The sequence below is a fragment of the Lucilia cuprina genome, chromosome 4 (genome assembly GCF_022045245.1).
Source record: "Lucilia cuprina isolate Lc7/37 chromosome 4, ASM2204524v1, whole genome shotgun sequence".
Lineage (NCBI taxonomy): Eukaryota > Metazoa > Arthropoda > Insecta > Diptera > Calliphoridae > Lucilia > Lucilia cuprina.
Genome location: NC_060952.1, coordinates 63,261,059 through 63,287,533, shown reverse-complemented (window position 1 = coordinate 63,287,533; position 26,475 = coordinate 63,261,059). Strand labels below are relative to the sequence as shown.

Here is a 26,475-nt window from a genome sequence, read left to right as displayed (position 1 = left end):
AAGAAAAGATATACTTAAGATTATTGCAAAAGCGTGACACGCAATTTTAAATTGTTTTTAAGTAAATAAATTTTGAAAAACTATTATTATAATTCAGGTGTGGGGTAAATATATTTGGAAATGGATACACGCCACGAAATTGTGGAAGCCCTTACCAAGGGGGGAATACATTTTCCACCGACAGCCACAGTTGCCCAGTTGCGGACCATTTATGGACAAGTGCAAGAGGCTTGTGAGATTCCGAGTTTAAAAGATGAACCAACACAAAATACTGCTGCAAAAGCATTGCCCAGCATTGGAAGCTTGACTATAGAGCCATCTGCTGTAATGAAAACTGCCGTAGAAGAACCTGCTGTCATTAGGTCTGATGAAACACCTGCTGACTTAGGCCATATTTCTGAGGCCCAACCGGATAAAATTATGCCGTCTGTGCACTATGCAGCCAATAAGACCAACACAGTGCAACAAGAAACTGCAAATAGTAAATATATTTCAATATCTGCTTTTACATTAATAAATTATACTTATTTTATTTTCAGAGCGATTCAGTAAATTATTTCTTAGATGAAATTGACCGCTTGGCTATGAATGATTACACTCCAACACATAAGGATATTTTGCATTGTCGGAAAGCTACGAAGGGTGTTTATGAATTTTCCGTAAAAATTCAAGTAAGTAAATATTTTTGTATGTACATACACTGACTTAAACAATTGTCCGTATAGCATGTATTTAAATTTTGTTATATTTTCTAAAATATTTGTTTTATTTAAAAAAAATATATTATAGGCGATTCTGTCCTAATAAATTTTCTAATTACAAAAATGTTAAATATTTATATTTTTGTAAATTATTTCTTAAATGCAACAAAAGAAAAACAGTGAAAAGACACAGCTCAAATATATAACGGTTCATTAAAATGGGGTGTATTATAATTTCTAATGTTATCAAAACTGATTTATATACTTTTGTTTATTTATTTTTGTTTACGTTTAAAATTAGTATTACTGCAATTATAAATGTTATTAGATCAGTATCGCCTCATAGTACCAGTTCAGATCTCTGTCCATAAGTTTTTTTTACGTTAAATAGACCTTTACGTCTTTGGAAAACATTCGCCTAAACCTAGACATCTCATTGACGTTTTCAACAGATTCAAAGTACGTCAACCATAAATTCTGTTCTGCTCTCTTCGGATCTCCCTTATACTTATAAAAGCACATATTGTAATTGTTTCAACCTGCTGCCTAGTTTTGTTAAAACTCAATGCGAAAGTGATACGAATAGTTGGTATCAACCTTCCAATCCTTAATGAGACAGCTATGTTCGGACAGTTTTTGAATTATTTCGTGAAGGGGCCTTAGCCGACTCTTAATGACGGCCTGTCGAACAATTTTGGCGTCCTTTGCGCCGAGTGGACAACCTTTATCTGAAAGACTGTTTTAAGTCCCCTTGACCGCGACAGCAGGATGAGATGAGGCTACCAAGCATGCATATGGCACTAGCTTTCCCGAAAGAATATTTCGACAAGTCTAGAAGGTTGTATACATCGCAGTCCTTTAAAATTTGTCCTTCATCTGTACTTTTCTGTCCTTTAAAACACTTTTTATACCCTATACCACTTAGTGGTATAGCATTCTACGCGTCAAGGTATTCTACGCTTTTGTGCTTGTAACTTTCAACATATAAATACATTGATTCTAGTTTTTTGACAGACGGTGGTGTGAACCTCCAGTTTTACTCCAGATTTCTGTAAAAATCTGTTTTTTTGCAAAAAAAAAAAACTAAAAATATTCCGGAATAAAGTTAAAAACAAATCAAATGCTTATTTTTTAAATAATCTCCATTTTTAACATACATGCTGACTGGTGTAGGGTATCATATGTTTGTCTATGCCCGACTATACATTCATACTTGTTAGATGATATTTATAGGTACTTTACATTATATAATTTTGTATTATTTATAGTTTTCTTTCGGATTTTAATTTGTACAAATTTGTCTGGGTAATAACCACAATAAACACAATATTTTTCTGTTGTTTAGAGTATATGTTTTTTTTCTCAAAATGAAATTTCTAAAATTGAAAAAGAAATATTGGAAAGAAAATTGTTTGTGTATTTCACAATATTACCTATAAAACCGTCGTTACATTTAATTTATATTCGTAGCAGGACAACGTCTTATTGCTGCTTTATCTGAATTTCTTCATTTGGAATCCTTTATCAGCATTTTCATTCATAATATTTGGTTTGAAATTCTTTCGTTTGAAAACACAAATTTAATTTTTATGTTAGAATAATAATAAAATAATTATTTTTGACATAACCCAAGCAAACAGTTTTTAAATAAACAAATAAAAATCAGCTGCCTTACTTAGTGCATCCTGGTCAGTTCAATAACAAACATTTTTTACAAATTATCACAAATTGTTTTTGTTTTTCAATCAAATTTTAAATATTTTAGTGAAAAATAGTAACGACTTTTAGTTATTGAACAGACGCTCTGTTTTGAATACAAAGTATTGTAATGTAAAATCCCTTTTAACAACATTCTCCAATAAAATTTATAAAAAAACATATATTCTACACTAAAAATAATTCGTGCTTTTACAAAAAAAATATTTTGTAACAATTTTTTTCGTAATATTTACGAAAATTTTGTGTAAAATACGAAATGTTATTTAATCAAACCCTTTAAAATTATTACGAAAGTTCGACTTTTTTATATTTTTTTCGTAAATTTAAGTAAAATTAAACATGAACAATAAAATTGCATAAATTAATGTTTTGTAAATTTTAATTTATTTTTGTTTTTAAATAAACATTTAACAATTATTCACTATTTCAATGACACGATTATAGAATTGTTTTTTTCATAAAATTAAAACTATTTTAGATATAACTTCAATATTTTATGTGTAAAAAATCAGAAAATATAAATTAAGAAAAAAAAAAACTTTTGTTTTTCGAAGTATTTTCAATTTATGTTTGTTACGTTTTTTTGCGTTTATATTTTCTGAAACAAAATAAAGCATCATCAATTAAATTTTGTTAGTACAAAGCTTAAACTGCCAACACACTATGAGAGAAGTCGTTAGAAAATAAAAAAAATTAAATTGAAAATATATTTTGTTTTTACACTATTAGATTTGAAATAAAATGATACTTCAATTTAAAAAATCATACGATTTTTAATTTTGCATCCGTATTTTCAGTAAGTTTTATTATATTTTGTATTTACACTATAATATTTTTAATTTTATTTGAAAATTTTGACATGTCGTTTTACTGAATATTAAAAAGTGTAGACAGCTTTAATAGAAGAACTAAAGGGCGAAAATTTTCTATAAATAATATTTCTCTAATAAAGTTTGTTTGGTATGGAAAATAGTAATATCGGTTAATGATTTCCATACAAGTGCCACCAGAAATATGCTTTGAGCAGTCTAAAATATGTTGATTAGACAGCAATCGTTAGAAAACCTTGTTAGTTTTATGTACCGATAAATTATGAATGACATCGGGTTATATTCTATTTAGAAAATTCCTTTTACCTAACAACAGGCGGTAAAAACAGTACAATTAACAAATTTTTTTGTATCCCGAAAAAAGAAAACATTTGCTTAATTTCATGTTTCTAAGTTCAATATTACAGAAAATTCAAAGAATGAAAAAGTACGTTTTATGGTTATTAAAGAAGTATCACAAAATCCCCTTTTTAGGTTATCACTTAGACCTGGTCCACACTAGGAAACTTTTGTTGAGAAACTTTTTCTTAATTCTCTTTTGAAGTTTCCTTAATGTCCACACAAAGAAACTTTTGTTTCAGAAACTAAGTACGTGTATATTGCATTGATTTGTTTTTGTACGAATGAGAAGAATAACAAAACAAATTTCCGAGAACGGGAAACTCCGTACCGCGATAGAGATGAATGATATTCTTTTTCTCTCATGCAAAATTAAAAGTTTCCCAAAAAAAGTTTCCTAGTGTGGACCGGCAGTTACTACGGGCCCTATAGAAAATGTAAAAAGCACATTTTGAGGAACGAAAAAGTACTAAAAGTCCCCTTTTATGGGTTCTCAGTTAATCCGGTTCTCAGTTATTGGTATTCAAAAAATTGGGTATTGGGAAAAATAATAGAAACGATTCATTGTATAAACTAAGATTTCACACGCGAAGTTTTTGTTTCAAGTTTGTTTTGTTGTTCTCTATATAAATTATACTATTTACTTTGTTTTTTATAATAAAGTTTGCTTTTTACTGTTTGATTTACTTTATAGTTCCTGACAGCTGATTCAGGGGTTCCACATTCAATATTTCTTAAATGAAATAAATAGATAATGAAAAAAATTACTTTACGTTGTTGAATTTGAGAAGATTTTCGCTCAGAAATGTTTTAGATCCACTTACAGATTATAGCATACTCCCCCAGAAAGAGAGTCAGATAAAAAAGCACTACTACACACGCATAAGTGACGTTTTTACAATGAGATCGCACTGAAAAAATGTTTGGCTATTTCCAATTTCAAAAATTAAATTTTATTACAGTAAAATGGCAACTTTTACAAATAAAATACAATCAATAAACATAAAAAATATAATTTCTTCAAATAGTATAACATTTTCATTGAAAATGTACAAAAAAAGTAATCAAGAGGTACGATCGATATTATTTACTTTTATTGTTATGCATTTCACAAAAATATGTTGTCTGCTAGACACCACGTCAGTAAAATAGTTATAAAAAATCCACGACGGTCCCAAAATGTTTCTTTTTTTCATGATATAAAAAAAATTTATTGCATGTACAGTTTTTTTGTCAGTCAGTTGTTAAGGTTATTTTATTTATTTATTTACATAACTACAGTAAATATGGGCATTTCCACCGAAAAGTCCACCGTGGCTCAAAAACTAAAAGTCATCAAATAAATTTCAACTTCTATTATTATAGAAAAAGATTCAAATTTTATTATATTAAAGACCCCAAAGCATTTCTTAACCACTATGATGAGAAATCGGAATTAAAAGTTACAGTAACATTTTAGGTATATTTTTGAAGCTTTAGTAACATTTGCTTTTAATAGTTTTTATTATTTTAAAGGCTAATATTTAAATGGATTTTTATCGGAAAACATTTGTTGAAATAATAGTTATCTTAAAACATACAAATATAAAAAGATAAAAATTCCTTAAAATACAAATTTTTGGTTTTCTTTCATAGACTTTAAATGTCACGTTCGTCACGTTGAAACAGGATTTATCCCGATAACTTTTTAGTTGGCATTCGGAAGAATTCAAAACTTTGAACCTAAATCAAGTTTAGTATATTTAAAAGAAAAAAAAATAATTCTAAGCGGGGTTATTTTTTAGAGATTTTCAAAGTCTGTCACGTCACGTCACATTACATAAATTTTCTCAAGTGCAACCTTCGAATTGTGAAATATTGTTATTTAAAAAGATGTGATATTTATGCATTTTATTCAATTAGGTGATAGTTATGATTTTTTAGTTGATAAGTGGAAGAAAAAGCACAGAAATTCAACAAATGATATTTTTAAGAAATGTATGGAAAAAAGTGATTTTCGGATATCGGCTTTATATGGGCGTTATGACCGATTATTGTATTATCATCAAAAGGGTCAGTAGTTGCACATTTGGAAGTTTTCTGTGTGTTTGTATTAGTCATGATAGAATAACCATATACGGACACCACTATATGATAAAAGACCAAAAATAAGGAGACCCGTGTCTTCCAGTTTTGCCCAAAGTCATGCACTTTTTTAGTTATAGGCCCCAAAAAATTTGAGGCCTCGTTGTCATTTTTGAAAAAAGTGATAATTTTCTCAGGCTCGCATCTTGCAAACCGATCGGAATTTTGATTAACTCTTTGAGAGAATGTTGTTGCTCTTATCACAAAGAACCAAAATTGTGAAAATATAAAGTCAAAAAATTATCTTCATGATCAGAATCGCAAAAAATATTTTTTAATGTTTTTTCCTTGTTCAGTCTTATAAGTAGCAAACCGTTTTAAATTTAAGAAAACAGTTAACTACAAAAATGTACCTAAGAACTCAATTAACAACTTTTTAGAACATATGAACTTCCTAGGAATGATAGGTAAGTCGTAAAAGTGAAAAGTTTCCCAAAATTTTTTATTTCATTTGGTTTTTCTTTACTTCAACATTAGGGTGTCCAGTGGGCCACTATTTAGGAGAAATACATCTATAACGATCAATGAACTAAATAAGGGAAAAATAAAAAACATTTTTTGAAAAGGTCCTCAGTTCCCTACCTGCGATTAAAAATCTTGATCTCAGTGCAATATATTCAAACATTTTTTTCTGCAAATCTTTTGGAATTGGGTGTCAAAAATTACGTAATTTTAAACTTGTCATGGGGAAAATAAATAAAATTGTTGTTAGTGTCTATCTGGTCCGCAAAATGACATTTATTGTATTATAAGAAGCATAAAAAATTCAAAAAATTCTGAAATGGACTAAAACCAAATGCCAAATACTTTTTGGATTATTTTTCTGTATGAGCTAAAAATTACGATAATTTTGACACCCATTTCGATAAAAAGCAAAAACAAAATGCCTTTCAAACCCACTAAAAATTATCTTGTGAACCAGAAATATTCTATAATTTTTTAAAATTTAATTTTTGAAGATTCTGATCATGAAGATAACGTTTTTTTACTTTATATGTTCAGAATTTTGTTTCTTTGTGATAAGAGCAACAACATTTCCTCATGGAATAAATCAAAATTCCGAACGGTTTGTAAGATATGAGATATAATTTAAAAGGCATTTGTCACAATACAGTAAAAAGTGTCAGAGTTATGTATATTAATTAGGCAGCATTCGAGATACAATTTTGCACAAGTTTTTTTTTATGCAAACAGAAATTATACTGTGATGTATTGCGGATATCGGACCATAATTGATCAACCCCAATATAAGGTCCTTTCAGAAAATTACTCTAACGATCATTATAGCCTTAACAATAGCAGTATAGCGACGAAATTCGATATAAACATTTTGTATAAGAACAAAAATCTATTTTCCAAATTTGATTTTAACACTCATAACAGCAGTATTATGACGAAATTCAACACAAACAGAACATAAATCACTTTATCAAATTTAGTGAAGATCGTCTCAAAATTGACACAAACAAGTTTTATAAGAACAAAATATCTGGACCAAATTTGAAGAGGATCGGAACATTATTTACCAGTCCCCTTATATAAGATCTACTTCAGAAAATGACTAACCGCTCATAACTGATTTAATATTATCATTGTTGACCATATCCCCATATAAATTGCTCTTAAGGAAATTACTTTAAAACTCTAAACAGGCAGTGGTAAAATTCATCATAAACAATCTTATAAGAACACAAATATCTGCACCAAATTGACCCTATCACACATATAGATTCCACTTTCGAAAACGAAGTTGCGACATACAACAGGCTAAAATAGAAGTATTGTGATGAAAATCAACACAAACAAGTTTAATAGGATTCAAAATCTCATTACCAAATTTTGTAATGATGGGTTCAATATACGTTTTCTGGTTGCTTATTTATTGCCAAAACAACAAAAAATAACCTAAACCTCTGGTTTAGGTTATTTTTTGTTGTAGTCGAATTTTAATTTAGAGTTAGGTTTTATTTATTTTAATATTATTTTACCAATTTGTCAAGATACTTTGATATTTAAGTGAACAATTCTTTTGACTGGAAATCTTCTTAAAATTTAAATTACATATATAGTATATATAGTATACAGTGTATATAGTTTACAATTCTGCACTTAGGAACTGAGAACTACAGCTTAAAACTTTTATGTGATATGAATTAAAAAATTCCCTTTATCAGACAATTAGCAAACGGATTTAAATTCTTTTGCGAAATACGGTTTATTAACAATAACGAATAAAATATTTTTTTTTTCCTTTTAGAATATCCCTTTGTTTTTGTTGATGTTGGTGGGCAACGTACACAAAGACAAAAATGGACTCGATGCTTTGACACTTCGGTAACATCGATTATATTTTTAGTTTCCACTTCTGAGTTTGATCAAGTTCTAGCTGAAGATAGGTAAGTATCGGTTTAAAATATTTTTTTTTAAATTATGTGAAAATAGCATTTCTAGCTGTAAAAATTTTGCGCACCACTTGACTTCGTTTGTTTAAGAAATACTGTAAAATTTAAAAATAACAAAAAGGGACTTTTCTTGCAATCCGTCCAGCTTGACATTGATAGACTAGAAATATTTTGGGAACCATTAATAAACATAAAGACTATTTAAATCTGGGTAATATATTTAATTTATCATGAAAAATCGTGTACCTCATACAATATTTTCTTGAAAACGAATTGACAACACTTAACCGAAAATATTTAGAATAACATCGAATATTTTGAGGGGGTAACTCAAGCGCAATACTATCTCAACAAAAAACTGTCTATATACATATTTATTCAAAAATTTGAACAGTAAATTAGCTTTAATTATACCCTACACCACTTTAGAGGAGAGGGTATATTGGGTTTGTGCTGATGTTTGTAACGCACAATAATATTGGTCCTATACCCACCTTAAAGTATACCAATCAGAAGCCCTATTCAGGGGTACAGTTGTATGGGGTCTAGGTCAAATAATGGACCGATGTTAACCATTTTCAATAGGCTTTGTTCCTGGGGCAAAAGAATATCATGTACCAAATTTCATTGAATTATTTTCAAAATTGCGACTTGTAGTTTGATTACAAGGATGGACAGACGGACGGACATAGATAAATCGACTCAGAAAATGATTCTGAGCCGATTGGTATACATCAAAACGCGTACGATACATAATAAGGGAAATATTCGCTAAAACATATTTTTCTAACGTTTCACCTCCAATATCTCGCTTAGCGTACTCGATATTTTCGGTGACTTTTAATCTTTTACCAATTATGCAAAGGGGAAGCAATGTGTCAATTTTTATTTTCCTGGGTTTACATCAAAGAATAAACAAGAAGTGAAACGCTGTCATTTTTTTACAACAATAACATTACGCTCTTCTCACAGACGAGTGCTGTGTAAATCCAACACATATGTAAAAATTGTATTCTTTCTCCCAAAACTTCTAAACTTTTATGCGAAAATTTGAGGATAATAGCACTTTGAAATATTTTTTATCACTTAACATTATAGTTTATAATTTTTTTGCACAATTTAAACACATTTAATAGCCCGAAAATAATATATTTTTTACAAACGAAAAAAAAATATTTTTTGTTTTTTTGACATTGAATTTTTGTTGTTTGAAATTAAAACTAAAAAAACAATGTTGTAAATTTTCGTATGGTAAACGAAAAAGTTATTTCAAATAAATAATTTATTTTTCAATATTATAGATTAAAAAACAAATAGATGTGTTTTATAAAATGTTTATAGATAAAATATGTGCAAAATATCTTAAGAAACCTTTCAAAGTATAAATTGAAATGTAATAATTTGTTTTCAATATTTTTCAATACTATTTTTTGCAACTATGCTGACTTGAGAATTCTACTAATACATTCTTAGAGTTAGGTACCGGATGACAGTAGACTTATGTACTTTTCTTATTTATTCTTTGGTTTACATGAACAATTGTCTTTCAAAAAAAAACTATTACACATTAATACATATAACAAAATTTTAATAATAAATAATGTCTATGATTTTTTATAAATTTATTTCAGAATGACAAATCGTTTAGAGGAATCTAGAAATATTTTCGATACTATTGTAAATAATAATACATTTAAAGGTATTTCAATAATTCTGTTTTTAAATAAAATGGATTTGTTGGAACAAAAGGTTAAAAATCCAGAGACTGATATCCGTTGGTTTTATCCACAATTCAATGGTAATCCTCATTCGCTTTTGGACGTCCAAAATTTTATATTGCAAATGTTTATGAGCGTTCGCAAAAGTCAACAAAGTCGCACATATCATCATTTTACAACTGCCATAGACACGCGCAACATAAATGTTGTATTTAATTCTGTCAAAGATACAATTTTACAACGAAATTTAAATGCATTAATGTTGCAGTAATAATTTAATGTATCTCTTACCAAAAAAAGTTATAAATAAAAATAACAGTTATTTTTCTTACAATAACTGATAAACGATAAATCTCGGCAATATTACGTTAAAATTCATATTAATGGTTCAAACATAATTATGTAACTAATTGCTAAATTTCAATAATGTATTTAAAGTTGTCTTTTAATAATTTCTAACTATTGAACATGAATAATGCAGTGCCAAATGCTTTAAACAAATGTTTATATTTGTATTATATAAACAAATAACACGTGCATATGTAACATTAATAATGCCGATGATCAATAATTATGTATTTGTAATGTATATATTTTTAATATCCAATTGAATTATTTTATATTTTATATCATGTTTACACGCATTTAAGTGTATAAGTATTTAAAAACTAGGCTCACACGTATTTCTATATAAGCTGTCAATTACAAATATTATATTTAATTATTTAATATACACCAAAAAAAACTACATATACATATATTAACAATCATATTCCGCACTGTAAACTTACATTTTATTCAAGTATATGATGATGTTTTACTTATTTATATTATTAATAGTCGTGGTAACATTTCAAATTTACAATGTATATTATTATATATCTTAAATATATATTTTTTGTATGTCTTAAAGATGTTAAAAAAAGTCAAAAAAGTTTTTGATTTTTCAAAAAAAGTAAAAAATTGTATGTCTTGAGTTAGAAAACATTTTTTTATAGATATCCCACTCGCATCCCACTAAGCGACAAAAAGGGTGTTAAAGGAAAACACATAAGATAAAAATAAAAAGGGCCCATTTTGAAAAAAAGTCAAAAATGTTTTTGATTTAAAAAAAATCAAAAATATTTTATTAAATTTTTTTAATTTTTTTCGAAAGATTGCATAAATAGCTATGTAAATTATTTGGGACACATTTTGCTAAGAACAATAGGTAATTAGTTACATGGATGAGAAAAAAAACCTGCATGGCCAAAATGTCAATTTTTGACCGCCTTCACGAGTGATCTTGTTGAAAAATTGTGTCTGAATTACTATCCAATAGAACTAACTATGGTGCAAATTTCATCGCGATCGGAAGACATCGATTTCAAAAGTTGGTTCACTTGACGTGAAATGCTCCATATATTATTTAAGTTTTACTTTCTTTTTATTCTATTTTTTTCGCAAGTTGAGTTTTATTTTCGATTTTTCTGACTGTGTTTATATTTTTGTTTGCCAGTGTAAAATTAAATTGGTTTGTTTTGCGAATATTTTGTTTTTTTATACCCTACACCACTATAGTGGGGTGGGTATTATACGTTTGTGCTGATGTTTGTAACATACAAAAATATTAGTCCAATACCCACCTCTAAGTATACCGATCGATTCAGAATCATTTTTTGAGTCGATTAAGACATGTCCGTCCGTCCGTCTGTCCGGCTGCACAGTGGGGCAGAATGGAAATTTTTTGGAAATAAATCTGGCATTTCTAAACGGCTGATCCGATCGGGATAAAATTTGGCGTGAGTATTCGAGTTTAAGTTTTGAAGATGAACCCCGCAGATGCCCCAGGGACGGAGCTGTGGCGGCTCAAAGTAGGGTACCTACGACATGTAAAATTTTTAAACTCGTGCCATTTTTTTCACCCAAATGCTTGGACATACTACTTATCTCTTACAATACCCGAGTTATAGGCATTTAAAAATTTAGTGATACAAAATTTACCATACTTTGGTCCGCCTTTTTTTGAATACCGGGATGTAAAGAAAAAATTGTTTTTGTTGAAAAAAATTCACTGAAACTACAAAAAAAATAAAAGTTGAACAAAAAATGAAAAATTATCCTTTGAATTTGCAAAGAAAAACTTAAATGTTTGCCTAAAACGAAAAAAAAAAATAAATTTAAATCTAGCAAATTATGTGTTATGTGTAAATTAAGTATATTTCTGTTGTCTAGTGTTTTTTTAAGAATTCCTTAATTTTAAATAAACAAGTTTGCTTGCTTATAATGCAATTCCATTAACAATTGAAAACAACAGCCCTTAAGTACATATAAACATACATACATGTTTGTTAACATTCTTATTTCTGTAAATTCTCTCCGCATGCAAGTAAAAATTTGATTTGGCAATGCTGTAAAAATAATTGTTATTTTTAGTAGTGTTATGAGTGTAAAATAATATACAAATATCGTTTGGGCTTTAAGTTAATGCCAATGAATTATACTTCAAATCAAATCAAAAAATTATTATTAAATCAAAAAGAAATATTATAATTAAATTAAATTAAAAAGTTAAATTTAACAGAAAGAAATATTGTGCTACAGAGAACCTATAAAACAATATTTTAGTAAATCTCTCTTAAATACATTCCACATCACATACATACATATTTGCTGCTGTACATTACGAAAGATCTTTCGTCGTGGGAGCTACAATAAGATTAAATCAATGTAAGTTTCTCTTAAATTTTGTTTTTATATTGTTTATATTGTTTATATTGTTTATTTAAAAATTTTCCAATTTATCAATGTTTTTTTGTTAAATTTTAATATGGTTCCAAATTTCCTTGCCATAATACTTTTTGTTCATTCTGTATAGGGTTATTGACCACATAGTCAGTTTATAAAGCAAATTTATGTTAACTTTAAGAGTTTTTGATTTGATTATTTTGTTTTTGTAAAGATTTTCTTATGTTATTTCAAAATTATTTTTAGAAAATTTAGAGTGAAAATTAAATTGTTTCTTAAAGAAATTAAAATAATGTTTAGATTTTTATATTGAAATTTTATTTAAATAAATCAAAATGATTTTTGGCTAAATTTTAAATATTTAACTGTTTTGATTTGAAAACTTTTTGGTTAAATTTGCTGTTAGGAAATGGGATTACTAAATAGTTTGTTTTGGTTAAAATGTTAGTAATCATGGTTGGGTGGGCAGATGATTGGATCAAAAACAACATAGATTCAAATTATATTGATCTTTTAGATGGTTTTCCTTTAATATTTTGGCTTTTCTGTTCCTTTTATTGAACATTTAGCATGCAAATTTTAAAATCTTTGAGTAGCGAAATTCTTACGAAGCGACAGGCAACGAACCTCCCCTCCGACGAGCAATAAGGCTGGATAATTGCATGCGACTCGCCTGATTATGCTTTCAAAACATTTTAAACTTTTTATACGTTTTATGCTACAGTTACTAAATTATAAACATTTTTTTAAAAGTTTATTATAATTTCTTTTGATGATTATATATTTCATTTAAATTCATTCATATAAACATTTTTTTAAAAGTTTATTATAATTTCTTTTGATGATAATATATTTCATTTAAATTCTGAAATAATAGATTAATGATCTATTTATTTCTTACTTGCAAAAATTTAATATATACTTTTATTCTTAAAAAATAATTCATATTGTTATGCGTTGCGATATACAATATTTTTTGTTTTACCCACTTAAAGATTTTGAAAATTTGAACCACAATAGTTTTCAAGATTACCAATATGTTACATATGAGAGATGTCAAAAAAATTATTGTAAGTTCGCCAATTTATATCTATTTATGAAAAATTGGAATTATCTAACAGTTTTCAAGATATAAAAAATTTTTTATTTAATTCATATATGTGGTGTCAAGCCCCCCATTAAGAGTCCGCCCGTTATTTTCTAAATGTTCACATGAATGTCGAAGTTATTCATATGGAATTTGAAGATTCTAGATATAATAGATTCTAAGATAAACGAATTTTTCTATTTTATTTATATGGGGGCTCCAAGCCCCCATAGTAGTCCGCCAATTTAATACCCAAAATGTTTACATGGATGTTAAAATTATTTGTGCAAAATTTTAAGATTCTAACTGTAACAGTTTCCAAGATAACTAATTTTTGTATTTAATTTTTATGGGAGGTGCCACGCCGCCTAACGATAGTCAGCCCACTCTTTATCCTAAATAATCATATTGGTACTAAAGTGGCTCCTACAAAATTGAGGACTCTAACTGTTATATTATCTCAAGATAAACAACATTTTTTTTAAATTTATATGGGAGGTGCCGCTCTCTCATGGGTAGTCCGCCAATTTTTTACCCAAAATATTTACGTGGATGTTGAAGTTATTCATGCAAAATTTTAAGATTCTAACTGTAAGATAAACGAATTTTTGTATTTAATTTATATGGGAGGTACCACGCCCCCTAACGCTAGTCCGCCAAATTTTTATCCTAAATAATCATATTGACACTAAAGTGGCTCCGACAAAATTTGAGAACTCTAGCTGTTATATTATCTCAAATATACGAATTTTATATTTTCTAAAAGTGGGCGTGGCTCATCGCCCACTTGAAATTTCGAAATAAAAAGTAGCCTATTACCTATTCCAGACATACAGGAGAAGTTTTTTTTCCATACGTAGAAATATTAGAGCCGTTAGCCGCGGTTAAAACAATGTCTGATAATTTGTTACTATTTTGGAATTTAGTGGAAGGTAAAACTGAAACTTCTGCTCCACTATCTATTAGAAAATTTAATTTATTGATCTTATCAAAAACAAAAAGGCGACGAGACATTGAGTTTACATCACCATTGTTTGTCGCCTCAACAATGGGAGATATTAGTTTGACGAATTTTTATTATTGGAACAGGGTTGTTCGCAACGAATAGCTTTATCTCCAAAACGGTAATGAAATCTACAAAGCCAATCTCTGCTAGTAGAACGAACTCTTGAACGTGAATTTCTCCTACACCTACTTCGAAAAGAAGAACGTGCTTGCCTGTCATTTAACTCCTTTTTAAGAGAGTTGACTTCAATGCATAGTTTCGTCACATTTTCACACAAAGTTTTTGTTAAATTTTCTACTACATGTTCAATGTTTGTTGGGTTATGTTCTTTTATATTTGCCACTTCGCCATTAAACATAACTTCCCATATCTTATCTGCTAATTGTATCATTTCGGAAATGTCGTTATGATTTGATCCTGTTAAAGCTACATTAAGACTCTTTGGTAATTTCCTCAACCATAATTTCTTTAAGATATCTGGACTAAAACTATTTCCAGCTAAAAGAGACAATGAGCGATAAAATTCGGATGGTTTTCTGTTACCCATTTCACTGTCGGACAATATTTTCTCTAACCGGGAAGTTTCACTCAGTGAATGTCGTTCTACTAATACCTTTTTCAGATTATTATAAAGATTATTAGGTGGTGGATTCTGTATGATATCTAGAACAGTTAATATTACTTCTTGTGGAAGTGCTGTAATAATATGTTCATATTTTGTCCTATCTAAAGATATGCCCTTGGTTGTAAACTGCATCTCTGCATGAATAAACCACGCATCAGGACAATTTGTCCAAAACTGAGGAAGTTTGACAGAAGTCGCACACAGATCGTAATTTGATTGTGGAAAATAACTGACTAAAGGAGGGTTCTGTGTTTGAGGAGTTTGTATTTGTTGTGTGGTGTTAGGATTTGTGTCATCATTTAAAATCTGTTGTATATTACTACTGTTTTGAGTTTGGGAAGTATTGCGCGAGGGTGAACGAATTGGCAACATTATTCGGCAGAAGAGTTAACAACGGTATTAAAAATAATATAAACAAACCAATTAACAAAACAACAAACAACTAAATGTTTAACAAAATTAACAAATAAATAAAAGTTATTTTTAATATATACCAATGACAGTTTATTTTTAGATAATTCTTTCTCTTTTTTTATCCTTCCTTAATAGAAAATTTTGAGTATCATCCTCTTAATTAATAAGTTTCTCGTAAATTATTATTCATAAGGTACTGATAGTTCATATATATATGTAGTTTGTAATCAATAAATATTGTCCAATATTGATAATCTTGATTAATAATTATTTTAAGTGATTTGCTTATATTTAAAAAAAAATTAATCTTGGTATTTTAAAATCTTGAGTGTTAAATTTCTGATCGTAACTGGTCAACATTTGCGTTTAAAAATTACATATATCTTGAGTATAGAATTACTTCTCGTAACTGGTCAAAATTTGCATTTAAGAGTTATATATACATTTACATTAAATATATACTCCTGGCAGGATCGCCAATTTTTGGTGGTTATAATTTTATAAAATTACTATTAATTTTTGGTGGTTATAATTTTATAAAATTACTATTTTTATTAAATATTATAAGACAAAATATTATTTATATTTTTAAGTTTTTGTGACAAATTAATAATAATATATTTTATATTCTCACAAATTTAAAATTCAAATTTAAAACTCAATGAAAACTTAAATATTAAATTATTTATAGAGTATATTAATTACAAAGTATATAAATTATAAAGTATCCACAGTCAGTATATGGTTAGTTTTTTTCGTGTTGCCCTGTGTAATGCAAGCTCTTTCTTTCAGTACATGGAACAGAGTTTAAATATTAGTAAATGCTTTTACATCTTTATTTTTGACCTTACAATATGAAGTAAGAGTGTTATATTCGGCTATGCCGAATCTTTTATTTTTCGCGTCATTTTCAGGAGGGGTTGTATTTAAATTGGGTGATGTTATTATGGACTGATCCTCATAAAAATTGGTAGAGAGATTTCGGTTCCTATAGGACTTTCTGATGGGGATCTTAAATAGGGGGTAGGAACAATATGGACCGATCCCCACAGAATTTTGTAGAGTGATTTAGCTTATACAAAACTGGTTTTTGTCGAATATCATAAATCAGCTAGTATTTTAGCCAGTACTGAGTTTTAAAGTCATTTTCTGAAGGGGCCTTATATGGGGGTAGGGTAAATTATAGACAGGTAAATAATAAAATTTCGTTAAGAGATTTTGGCTAGTAAGGAACTTAATTGAGTCGAATTTCATTACTATACTCGTATTTTTAAGCGAGTAATGGGTCTTAAAGTATTTTTCTGATGGAGACTTTCAGATTGTTCCATATAAAATTTGGTAAAGAAATTTTGGCTTGTGAAAAACTTACTTCTGTGAGCGTTAAAGTAATTTTATGGAGGGAACCTTATATGTGGGGTAGGGTCAATTATAGACCGATTCACATACAATTTGATGGTTTTGGTTCCTAAGATACTTATGTTAAATTTATATGCTATATTCGTATTTTTACGCCAATAATTAACGTTAAAGTCATTTTCTAAATGGGATCTTATATGGGGGTAGGATAAATTATGGACCGATCCACATAAAATTTGGTAGAGAGATTTTGCCTCGTATAAAACTTACTTTTGTGAAATTTCATCGCTATACTCGTATTTTGAAACCAGTAATGAGCGTTAAAGTAATTTTATGAAGGGGACCTTATATGGGGGTAGGGTCAATTATGAACCGATCCACATAAGAGAGGTTTTGGATAGTAATATACTTACTTTTGTCAAATTTCATCGCTGTATTCTTAAGTGAGCAAAGTCATTTTCTGAAGGGGACGTTATATAGGGGTTAGGGTCAATAATGGTCCTTTGGAATATTCTATAATATTGAACCAAGGGACATGAAATTTAGTACGTAGATTCGGAATTAGATGAGAACCCATAAAAGGTAACTTTTTGGTGCTTTTTCGTTTTTCAAAAGGTATTTTTTGAGTTTTCTATAATAATGAACTTAGAAACATGAAATTAAGTATGTAGAGCCCATATTAGATCAGAACACATAAAAGGGAACTTTTTGGTGCTTTTTCGTTTTTCAAAAGGTACTTCCTTTGTTTTCTATAATAATGAACTTAGAAACATGAAATTAAGTATGTAGAGTCCGGATTAGACGAGAACACATCAAAGGGGATTTTTGGGACTTTTTCGTTCTACAAAAGGTACTTTTTGAATTTTCTATAATATTAAACCTAGAAACATGAAATTTAGCATGTAGGGCCTTGACTAGGTAAGAACCTACAAAGAGGGACTCTTTTGGTACTTGTTCGTTCTACAAAAAGTACTTTTTGAATTTTCTATAATATCGAACCTAGAAACATAAAATTAAGTTTGTAGAGGCCGGATTAGGAGAGAACACATAAAAGGGGACTTTTTTCCTTCTACAAAATGTCTGTAGAGTCTGGATTAAGCCATAAAAGAGGACTTTTTGATACCTTACCGTTTTGCAATTGGTATTTTTGGTAATAAAATTCGTACTGACTGTTTTTTAACACATCATGGTGAAGGGTATATAAGATTCGGCACAGCCGAATATAAAACTCTTTCTTGTTAATACGCTAATAAGAGAATTTAATGCAAAATCATTCTTGCTCTGAAAATTCAAAAGAAAAATTGCAGTAAATATATTTATTTAATTTTGATTTTGTAATAAATTGTGTTAATTTAAAATTTAATATATAAAAAAACATAAGTTTAATTTATTTTAAAAATTTACAGAAAAAAATATGCACAATTTTTTTAACAATCGTTTGCTTAAATTTAATTTCGATTTTTATAAATATTTTTGTTTGGGTTTATAACAAATTTGTTTGATTCTCACACAGAAGAAAAATATTTTTTAACAAACACTTTATTGAAATAAATTTAATTTTCACTAAAAATTTTTAGACTGAGTATCTGCGGGATAGGTCCGAACAGGTAGGGGCTGATCTAAGTGGGATACGGTCCGCGGCGAATGGGGCGATACGGAAATCTCAGAAGTATAGTTCGGAGTACTATAAGAGGAGTCACAGGGCTCCTAGGAAATTTAACGTAGGGGACCAATAGGAAATTTATACCTAGATATAGGGGGCCTTATGTCATCCGGGAATGTGTTGGTAACGATCGTTATGAAGTGACCGATGTGGAAAATTGTCAAGTGACTCAGATGCCCTATAAGGGTATAGTTGATTCGACGCGCTTAAGAAAATGGCTGGAACCTACTGGGTTGATGATTACGAATTGGACTCAGAGGGCAACACTGATAAGTATACCGATTATGAGTATTTAGAGGATGAGGATTTAGATTATAAGTCTGACGATGAGTGAAAGATGGATTGCGGTGGGCCGGGTAGTGCAATCGAGGTCGATTGCAATGTCAGGTCGGCCGAGATTGTTATGATCTCGTCTGGTAGCACTGAATACAGTGCTGAACACGGTTGATATTGATAGTAATGACGCTAACTTCACTCCATCTTTTTGTGAACCGCCATTTTTGAAGAAAGAAAAGATATACTTAAGATTTTTGCAAAAGCGTGACACGCAATTTTAAATTGTTTTTAAGTAAATAAATTTTGGAAAAACTATTATTATAATATTAATATTTTTTCTATTTTTTCCACTTTACACAATCTCTATTTTTAATTGGAAAACATATATTTACTTTTTACTTGTTTTTTCGAATTTTATTTATGAACAAAAAACAAAATTCTCTTAAAAAAGGTAGGCAAAAAACTTAGTTGATTCACTGTACATATTTGAATATATTTTTACATTCATATGATCCTCTAAGTATTTATATAATTTTTTTCTAATTATATTACCTTTTACAATCAATACAAATACATACATTTTAATACTCCTCATAAAAATTACACATAAATTTAATAAATCCTATATACATTCAATAATTCAATTCAAAAAATTTCTAATTAAAATTTGGTTATATCTTGCATACATTTTTCACATTTTATAATTTTTCAAGTTCAACATGAAATGTTAAATTTTAGACCATAAGTCATTTCCTATAGTAAATAATATTTATGTTTGATAGTAAAAATATTGTAACCTGATAGTCGCGACTATCGTTTTGTTTCGTGTTTTCGTCGGCACATATGTATATGCTCTGCTTGCGAACATTTCATGTTCGTATATTACTGCTTGCATGGCTATGTAAAGAACTCGCGATACTTATATGAAAAAAATTTGTGGGAATAGTCTACGTACTTAAATTAAAATTAAATTTAAAATTTAAAGTATAATTGCAACTTCTATACCGATATGAATTTGAGGAAATTTTAAGATAAATGATTTAATAAGAATAAATAAAGTATTTCCTGCTAATTGATGCAAGAATAGTATCACAATATCTTTAAAGTATTAACCAACTGACATTTTTAAGTAACACAGCTAAGGAAAATGAAATTGTATTGTATACAAAAGTTGTAATAATATCTAGACTCATACGATGAATAATAATCGCGATATATGCAAAGATTTGATACTCATGACCTTTGACTTCTACTATCTCACCATCTCACTTTTATTTAAATTTTCTAAATAATGTTGTATTCGTTCCGCAGAAAAACGCATAATTCGAATTCGCACAAAACGATACACTAGCTAGCTCCATACAAAATATAATAATTGGGTTTTTAATAAAAAAGTGCACTATTTCAAATTATTCCCACAAAAGTAAAACAAAATCGCATAAAAAATCAACAAAAATTTAAAATTTTTACTGAAACTATTAAAAAATTATGAAAATTAAAGGTAACAAATAATAACACAATAAAAATTCCAAATATTTTTTTAAATTTTCTAAATAATGTTGTATACACTCAAACCTCGTTTTATTCGAATAATTCGTTCCGCAGAAAAACGCATAATTCGAATTCGCACAAAACGATACACTAGCTAGCTCCATACAAAATTTAGTAATTGGGTTTTTAATAAAAAAGTGCACTATTTCAAATTATTCCCACAAAAGTAAAACAAAATCGCATAAAAAATCAACAAAAATTTAAAATTTTTACTGAAACTATTAAAAAATTATGAAAATTAAAGGTAACAAATAATAACACAATAAAAATTCCAAATAACGAAGTATATGTAGAAAATTTCTTAAAAATAAAAAATAATATTTCTTCGTGTAAAGGATTTGAACAATACTTTATATATCCGAACCGGAATTGGTAAAAAATCAGTAGTAGTACCTTGTCGAGAATTTTTTTTGAAGGATTTGAACAATACTTTATATATCCGAACCGGAATTGGTAAAAAATCAGTAGTAGTACCTTGTCGAGAAATTTTTTTCGATGTTTTAGAATTTTTAAACCGCACTATTTCAAATTCGCATAAAATAAATACGGATAAAACGAGGTTAGAGTGTACTAGTTTTTATTTTACCGTCTTAAGTTCTATATTTTGGTCAATTTGTCGGATGATTTGAATAGATTACGTTAACAAATATTGCTGAACTTATGAATGTAATGTTTACATCCGCTACATGGTATTATAATTTAAACACAAATTTCTAACGAAAACTCCATCCAAATCTGTACATAAAATTTGAAGAATTTTATAATTTAAAATTGTTTTCCAAAAAGTCATATCTGGAGTATTTTTAAATTGCGCTAAAACGCGTTAAAAACTAAGTTATTTTTTTTAAATAAATATTTATTGCATTTGTTAACGAATCTGCGAAGAGACATTTATTGTGGAAAACACGATAGAGTCGAAAAGAAACAAGGTAGAAAACTGAAATATTTTGCCGAAATATTTTTAATTGACCCAGTTTGATTGGTATTGAAAATACAAAATATCGGTCAACGATTTCACCTAGCCCCCATATTATGCCCTATTTAGAAAATTACTATATTACTTAAAAAACATCTATAGCGATGAAATCTATATATATATATATATATATATATATATATATATATATATATATATATATATATATATATATATATATTATATATATATATATATATATATATATATTATATATATATATATATATATATTATATATATATATATATTATATATATATATATATTTATATAATATATATATATATATAAATGAATGTGTGTTTGTATGTTTGAACACTATAGACCACTAAACGGCTGAACCGATTTTCTTTAAATTTTCAAAAATTCCTGTATGTCTGGAATAGGTAATAGGCTACTTTTTATTTCGAAATTTCAAGTGGGCGATGAGCCACGCCCACTTTTAGAAAATATAAAATTCGTATATTTGAGATAATATAACAGCTAGAGTTCTCAAATTTTGTCGGAGCCACTTTAGTGTCAATATGATTATTTAGGATAAAAATTTGGCGGACTAGCGTTAGGGGGCGTGGTACCTCCCATATAAATTAAATACAAAAATTCGTTTATCTTACAGTTAGAATCTTAAAATTTTGCATGAATAACTTCAACATCCACGTAAATATTTTGGGTAAAAAATTGGCGGACTACCCATGAGAGAGCGGCACCTCCCATATAAATTTAAAAAAAATGTTGTTTATCTTGAGATAATATAACAGTTAGAGTCCTCAATTTTGTAGGAGCCACTTTAGTACCAATATGATTATTTAGGATAAAGAGTGGGCTGACTATCGTTAGGCGGCGTGGCACCTCCATAAAAATTAAATACAAAAATTAGTTATCTTGGAAACTGTTACAGTTAGAATCTTAAAATTTTGCACAAATAATTTTAACATCCATGTAAAACATTTTGGGTATTAAATTGGCGGACTACTATGGGGGCTTGGAGCCCCCATATAAATAAAATAGAAAAATTCGTTTATCTTAGAATCTATTATATCTAGAATCTTCAAATTCCATATGAATAACTTCGACATTCATGTGAACATTTAGAAAATAACGGGCGGACTCTTAATGGGGGGCTTGACACCACATATATGAATTAAATAAAAAATTTTTTATATCTTGAAAACTGTTAGATAATTCCAATTTTTCATAAATAGATATAAATTGGCGAACTTACAATAATTTTTTTGACATCTCTCATATGTAACATATTGGTAATCTTGAAAACTATTGTGGTTCAAATTTTCAAAATCTTTAAGTGGGTAAAACAAAAAATATTGTATATCGCAACGCATAACAATATGAATTATTTTTTAAGAATAAAAGTATATATTAAATTTTTGCAAGTAAGAAATAAATAGATCATTAATCTATTATTTCAGAATTTAAATGAAATATATTATCATCAAAAGAAATTATAATAAACTTTTAAAAAAATGTTTATATGAATGAATTTAAATGAAATATATAATCATCAAAAGAAATTATAATAAACTTTTAAAAAAATGTTTATAATTTAGTAACTGTAGCATAAAACGTATAAAAAGTTTAAAATGTTTTGAAAGCATAATCAGGCGAGTCGCATGCAATTATCCAGCCATATTGCTCGTCGGAGGGGAGGTTCGATGCCTGTCGCTTCGTAAGAATTTCGCTACTCAAAGATTTTAAAATTTGCATGCTAAATGTTCAATAAAAGGAACAGAAAAGCCAAAATATTAAAGGAAAACCATCTAAAAGATCAATATAATTTGAATCTATGTTGTTTTTGATCCAATTATCTGCCCACCCAACCATGATTACTAACATTTTAACCAAAACAAACTATTTAGTAATCCCATTTCCTAACAGCAAATTTAACCAAAAAGTTTTCAAATCAAAACAGTTAAATATTTAAAATTTAGCCAAAAATCATTTTGATTTATTTAAATAAAATTTCAATATAAAAATCTAAACATTATTTTAATTCTTTAAGAAACAATTTAATTTTCACTCTAAATATTCTAAAAATAATTTTGAAATAACAAAAGAAAATCTTTACAAAAACAAAATTATCAAATCAAAAACTCTTAAACTTAACATAAATTTGCTTTATAAACTGACTATGTGGTCAATAACCCTATACAGAATGAACAAAAAGTATTATGGCAAGGAAATTTGGAACCATATTAAAATTTAACAAAAAAACATTGATAAATTGGAAAATTTTTAAATAAACAATATAAACAATATAAACAATAAAAAAAAAAAATTTAAGAGAAACTTACATTGATTTAATCTTATTGTAGCTCCCACGACGAAAGATCTTTCGTAATGTACAGCAGCAAATATGTATGTATGTGATGTGGAATGTATTTAAGAGAGATTTACTAAAATATTGTTTTATAGGTTCTCTGTAGCACAATATTTCTTTCTGTTAAATTTAACTTTTTAATTTAATTATAATATTTCTTTTTGATTTAATAATAATTTTTTGATTTGATTTGAAGTATAATTCATTGGCATTAACTTAAAGCCCAAACGATATTTGTATATTATTTTACACTCATAACACTACTAAAAATAACAATTATTTTTACAGCATTGCCAAATCAAATTTTTACTTGCATGCGGAGAGAATTTACAGAAATAAGAATGTTAACAAACATGTATGTATGTTTATATGTACTTAAGGGCTGTTGTTTTCAATTGTTAATGGAATTGCATTATAAGCAAGCAAACTTGTTTATTTAAAATTAAGGAATTCTTAAAAAAACACTAGACAACAGAAATATACTTAATTTACACATAACACATAATTTGCTAGATTTAAATTTATTTTTTTTTTTCGTTTTAGGCAAACATTTAAGTTTTTCTTTGCAAATTCAAAGGATAATTTTTCATTTTTTGTTCAACTTTTATTTTTTTTGTAGTTTCAGTGAATTTTTTTCAACAAAAACAATTTTTTCTTTACATTTAAATATACATATGGGGCATTTCACGTCAAGTGAACTAACTTTTGAAATCGATGTCTTCCGATAGCGATGAAATTGCACCATAGTTAGTTCTATTACATAGTAATTCAGACACAATTTTTCAACAAGATCGCTCGTGATCTTTCTAAGTTAGAGGCTGTCAAAATTTGACATTTTGGCCATGCAGGTGTTTTTTCTCATCCATTTAACTTATTACCTATTGTTCTTAGCAAAATGTGTCCCAAATAGTTTACATAGCTATTTATGCAATCTTTCGAAAAAAATTAAAAAAATTTAATAAAATATTTTTGATTTTTTTAAAATCAAAAACATTTTTGACTTTTTTTTTCAAAATGGGCCCTTTTTATTTTTTCACTTTTTTTTTAAGAAAACTTAAGTCTTTTCCTATGCGTCCTATATGGTCGCTTAGTGGGATGCGAGTGGGATATCTATCAAAAAAATATTTTGTAATTTTGAATTTTTTTGCAAAATCAAAAACTTTGTTGACTTTTTTTAATAAAATGGACCCATTTTTTAATATTTTTTGCTCAGAAGAAAGCTTAAGTGTTTTCCATTAACACCCTTTTTGTCGCTTAGTGGGATGCGAGTGGTATATCTATAAAAAAATGTTTTGTAACTCAAGACATACAATTTTTTACTTTTTTTGAAAAATCAAAAACTTTTATGTCTTTTTTTCCAAAATGTACTCTTTTTTTATTAATTTCTTTCTCAAAAGGAAGCTTAGGTCTTTTCCTTTAAAACCTTTTTGGTCGCTTAGTGGGATATCTATCAAAATAAATGTTTTGTAACTCAAGACAAATGTTTTTAAATTGATTTTTTCATATTTGTGTGTAAGTGTTTCTAAAACCTTATTATCGGTCACAACAACTGACCGATAATAGCCACTGGAGGGGTGCAATATGAGGCCGACTGTGATTAATTTTCCACCCCCAAAATTTGTCTGAGTTTTGTATCTTGCGGCTTTTTTAGTCAATCCTAGGGGTAGTTTTCAGCGCACGTGATTTTCATTGTTAAAATATCAGGTGCTGAATCTAATAACGTCAAGAAAGGATTGACAAAAAAAAAACAGCTAATAAAGGTGACAAATAAGGAGGATAAAAGTATGAATATTTGAAAATTTAAAAACTTCATAAATTAAGTGTAAAAATAGTTATTATATAAATTGATCTATTGTGATTAAGATTAAATTGCTAAATTATGCATCTTTTTATAATTATTATTATTATTATTATATATTAAATAAATTATTATTACAAATAAATAACAAATTTAAATTATTCAACATTTCCATAGATAAAAAGTGATTTTTATTCCTGAGGTTAACATATTATGGGTATTACAGTATCGAGGCTATGAAATTTTAGTTGGGTATGTTACATACCATCGGAAAGGCTAATGTGTCTAGTTTCTCTGCGTAAGTTTATTTTTTAAGGTTTACACACAAATATGAAAAAAATTAAAATAGTGCAAATTAAAAACCTTTGTCTTGAGTTACAAAACATTTATTTTGATAGATATCCCACTCGCATCACACTAAGCGACCAAAAAGGTTTTAAAGGAAAAGACCTAAGCTTTCTTTTGAGAAAAAAATTAATAAAAAAGAGTCCATTTTGGAAAAAAAAGTCAAAAAGGTTTTTGATTTTTCAAAAAAAAAAGTAAAAAATTGTATGTCTTGAGTTACAAAGCATTTTTTTTCGTAGATATCCCACTCGCATCCCACTAAGCGACAAAAAGGGTGTTAAAGAAAAACACATAAGCTAAGAAAGCTTACGTATTTTCCTTTAACACCTGAGCAAAAAAAATTAAAAAATGGGTCCAGTTTTTAAAAAAAAGTCAACAAAGTTTTTGATTTTGCAAAAAAAATCAAAAATTTTAAATCTTGAGTTACAAAATATTTTTTTGATAGATATCCCACTCGCATCCCACTAAGCGACCAAAAAGGT

At 27.9% G+C, this 26,475-nt stretch overlaps 2 protein-coding genes across 2 annotated transcripts; one reads left to right on the top strand and one right to left on the bottom strand.

Annotated features, from left to right (window-relative positions):
- The first annotated feature begins 120 nt into the window (after positions 1-120).
- Positions 121-10,583, top strand: LOC124419240 (guanine nucleotide-binding protein subunit alpha homolog). The gene is made up of 4 exons (XM_046947862.1): positions 121-474; positions 540-675; positions 7,971-8,109; positions 9,747-10,583. The coding sequence occupies exons 1-4, from the start codon at positions 121-123 to the stop codon at positions 10,102-10,104; spliced, it is 987 nt and encodes a 328-aa protein (XP_046803818.1). The 3' UTR covers positions 10,105-10,583.
- A 4,122-nt stretch (positions 10,584-14,705) lies between these two features.
- LOC124419239 lies at positions 14,706-15,650 on the bottom strand. The gene has a single exon (XM_046947861.1). The coding sequence runs from the start codon at positions 15,648-15,650 to the stop codon at positions 14,706-14,708; it is 945 nt and encodes a 314-aa protein (XP_046803817.1).
- Between the last annotated feature and the right edge of the window lie 10,825 nt (positions 15,651-26,475).

Excerpts from the sequence above, each read along its gene's own strand:
- LOC124419240 (XM_046947862.1), top strand. The coding sequence starts at position 121 with ATGGATACACGCCACGAAATTGTGGAAGCCCTTACCAAGGGGGGAATA. Across the intron at positions 475-539 it reads ACACAGTGCAACAAGAAACT|AGCGATTCAGTAAATTATTT; the intron begins GCAAATAGTAAA and ends TTTTATTTTCAG. Across the intron at positions 8,110-9,746 it reads CAAGTTCTAGCTGAAGATAG|AATGACAAATCGTTTAGAGG; the intron begins GTAAGTATCGGT and ends AATTTATTTCAG.
- LOC124419239 (XM_046947861.1), bottom strand. The coding sequence starts at position 15,650 with ATGTTGCCAATTCGTTCACCCTCGCGCAATACTTCCCAAACTCAAAAC.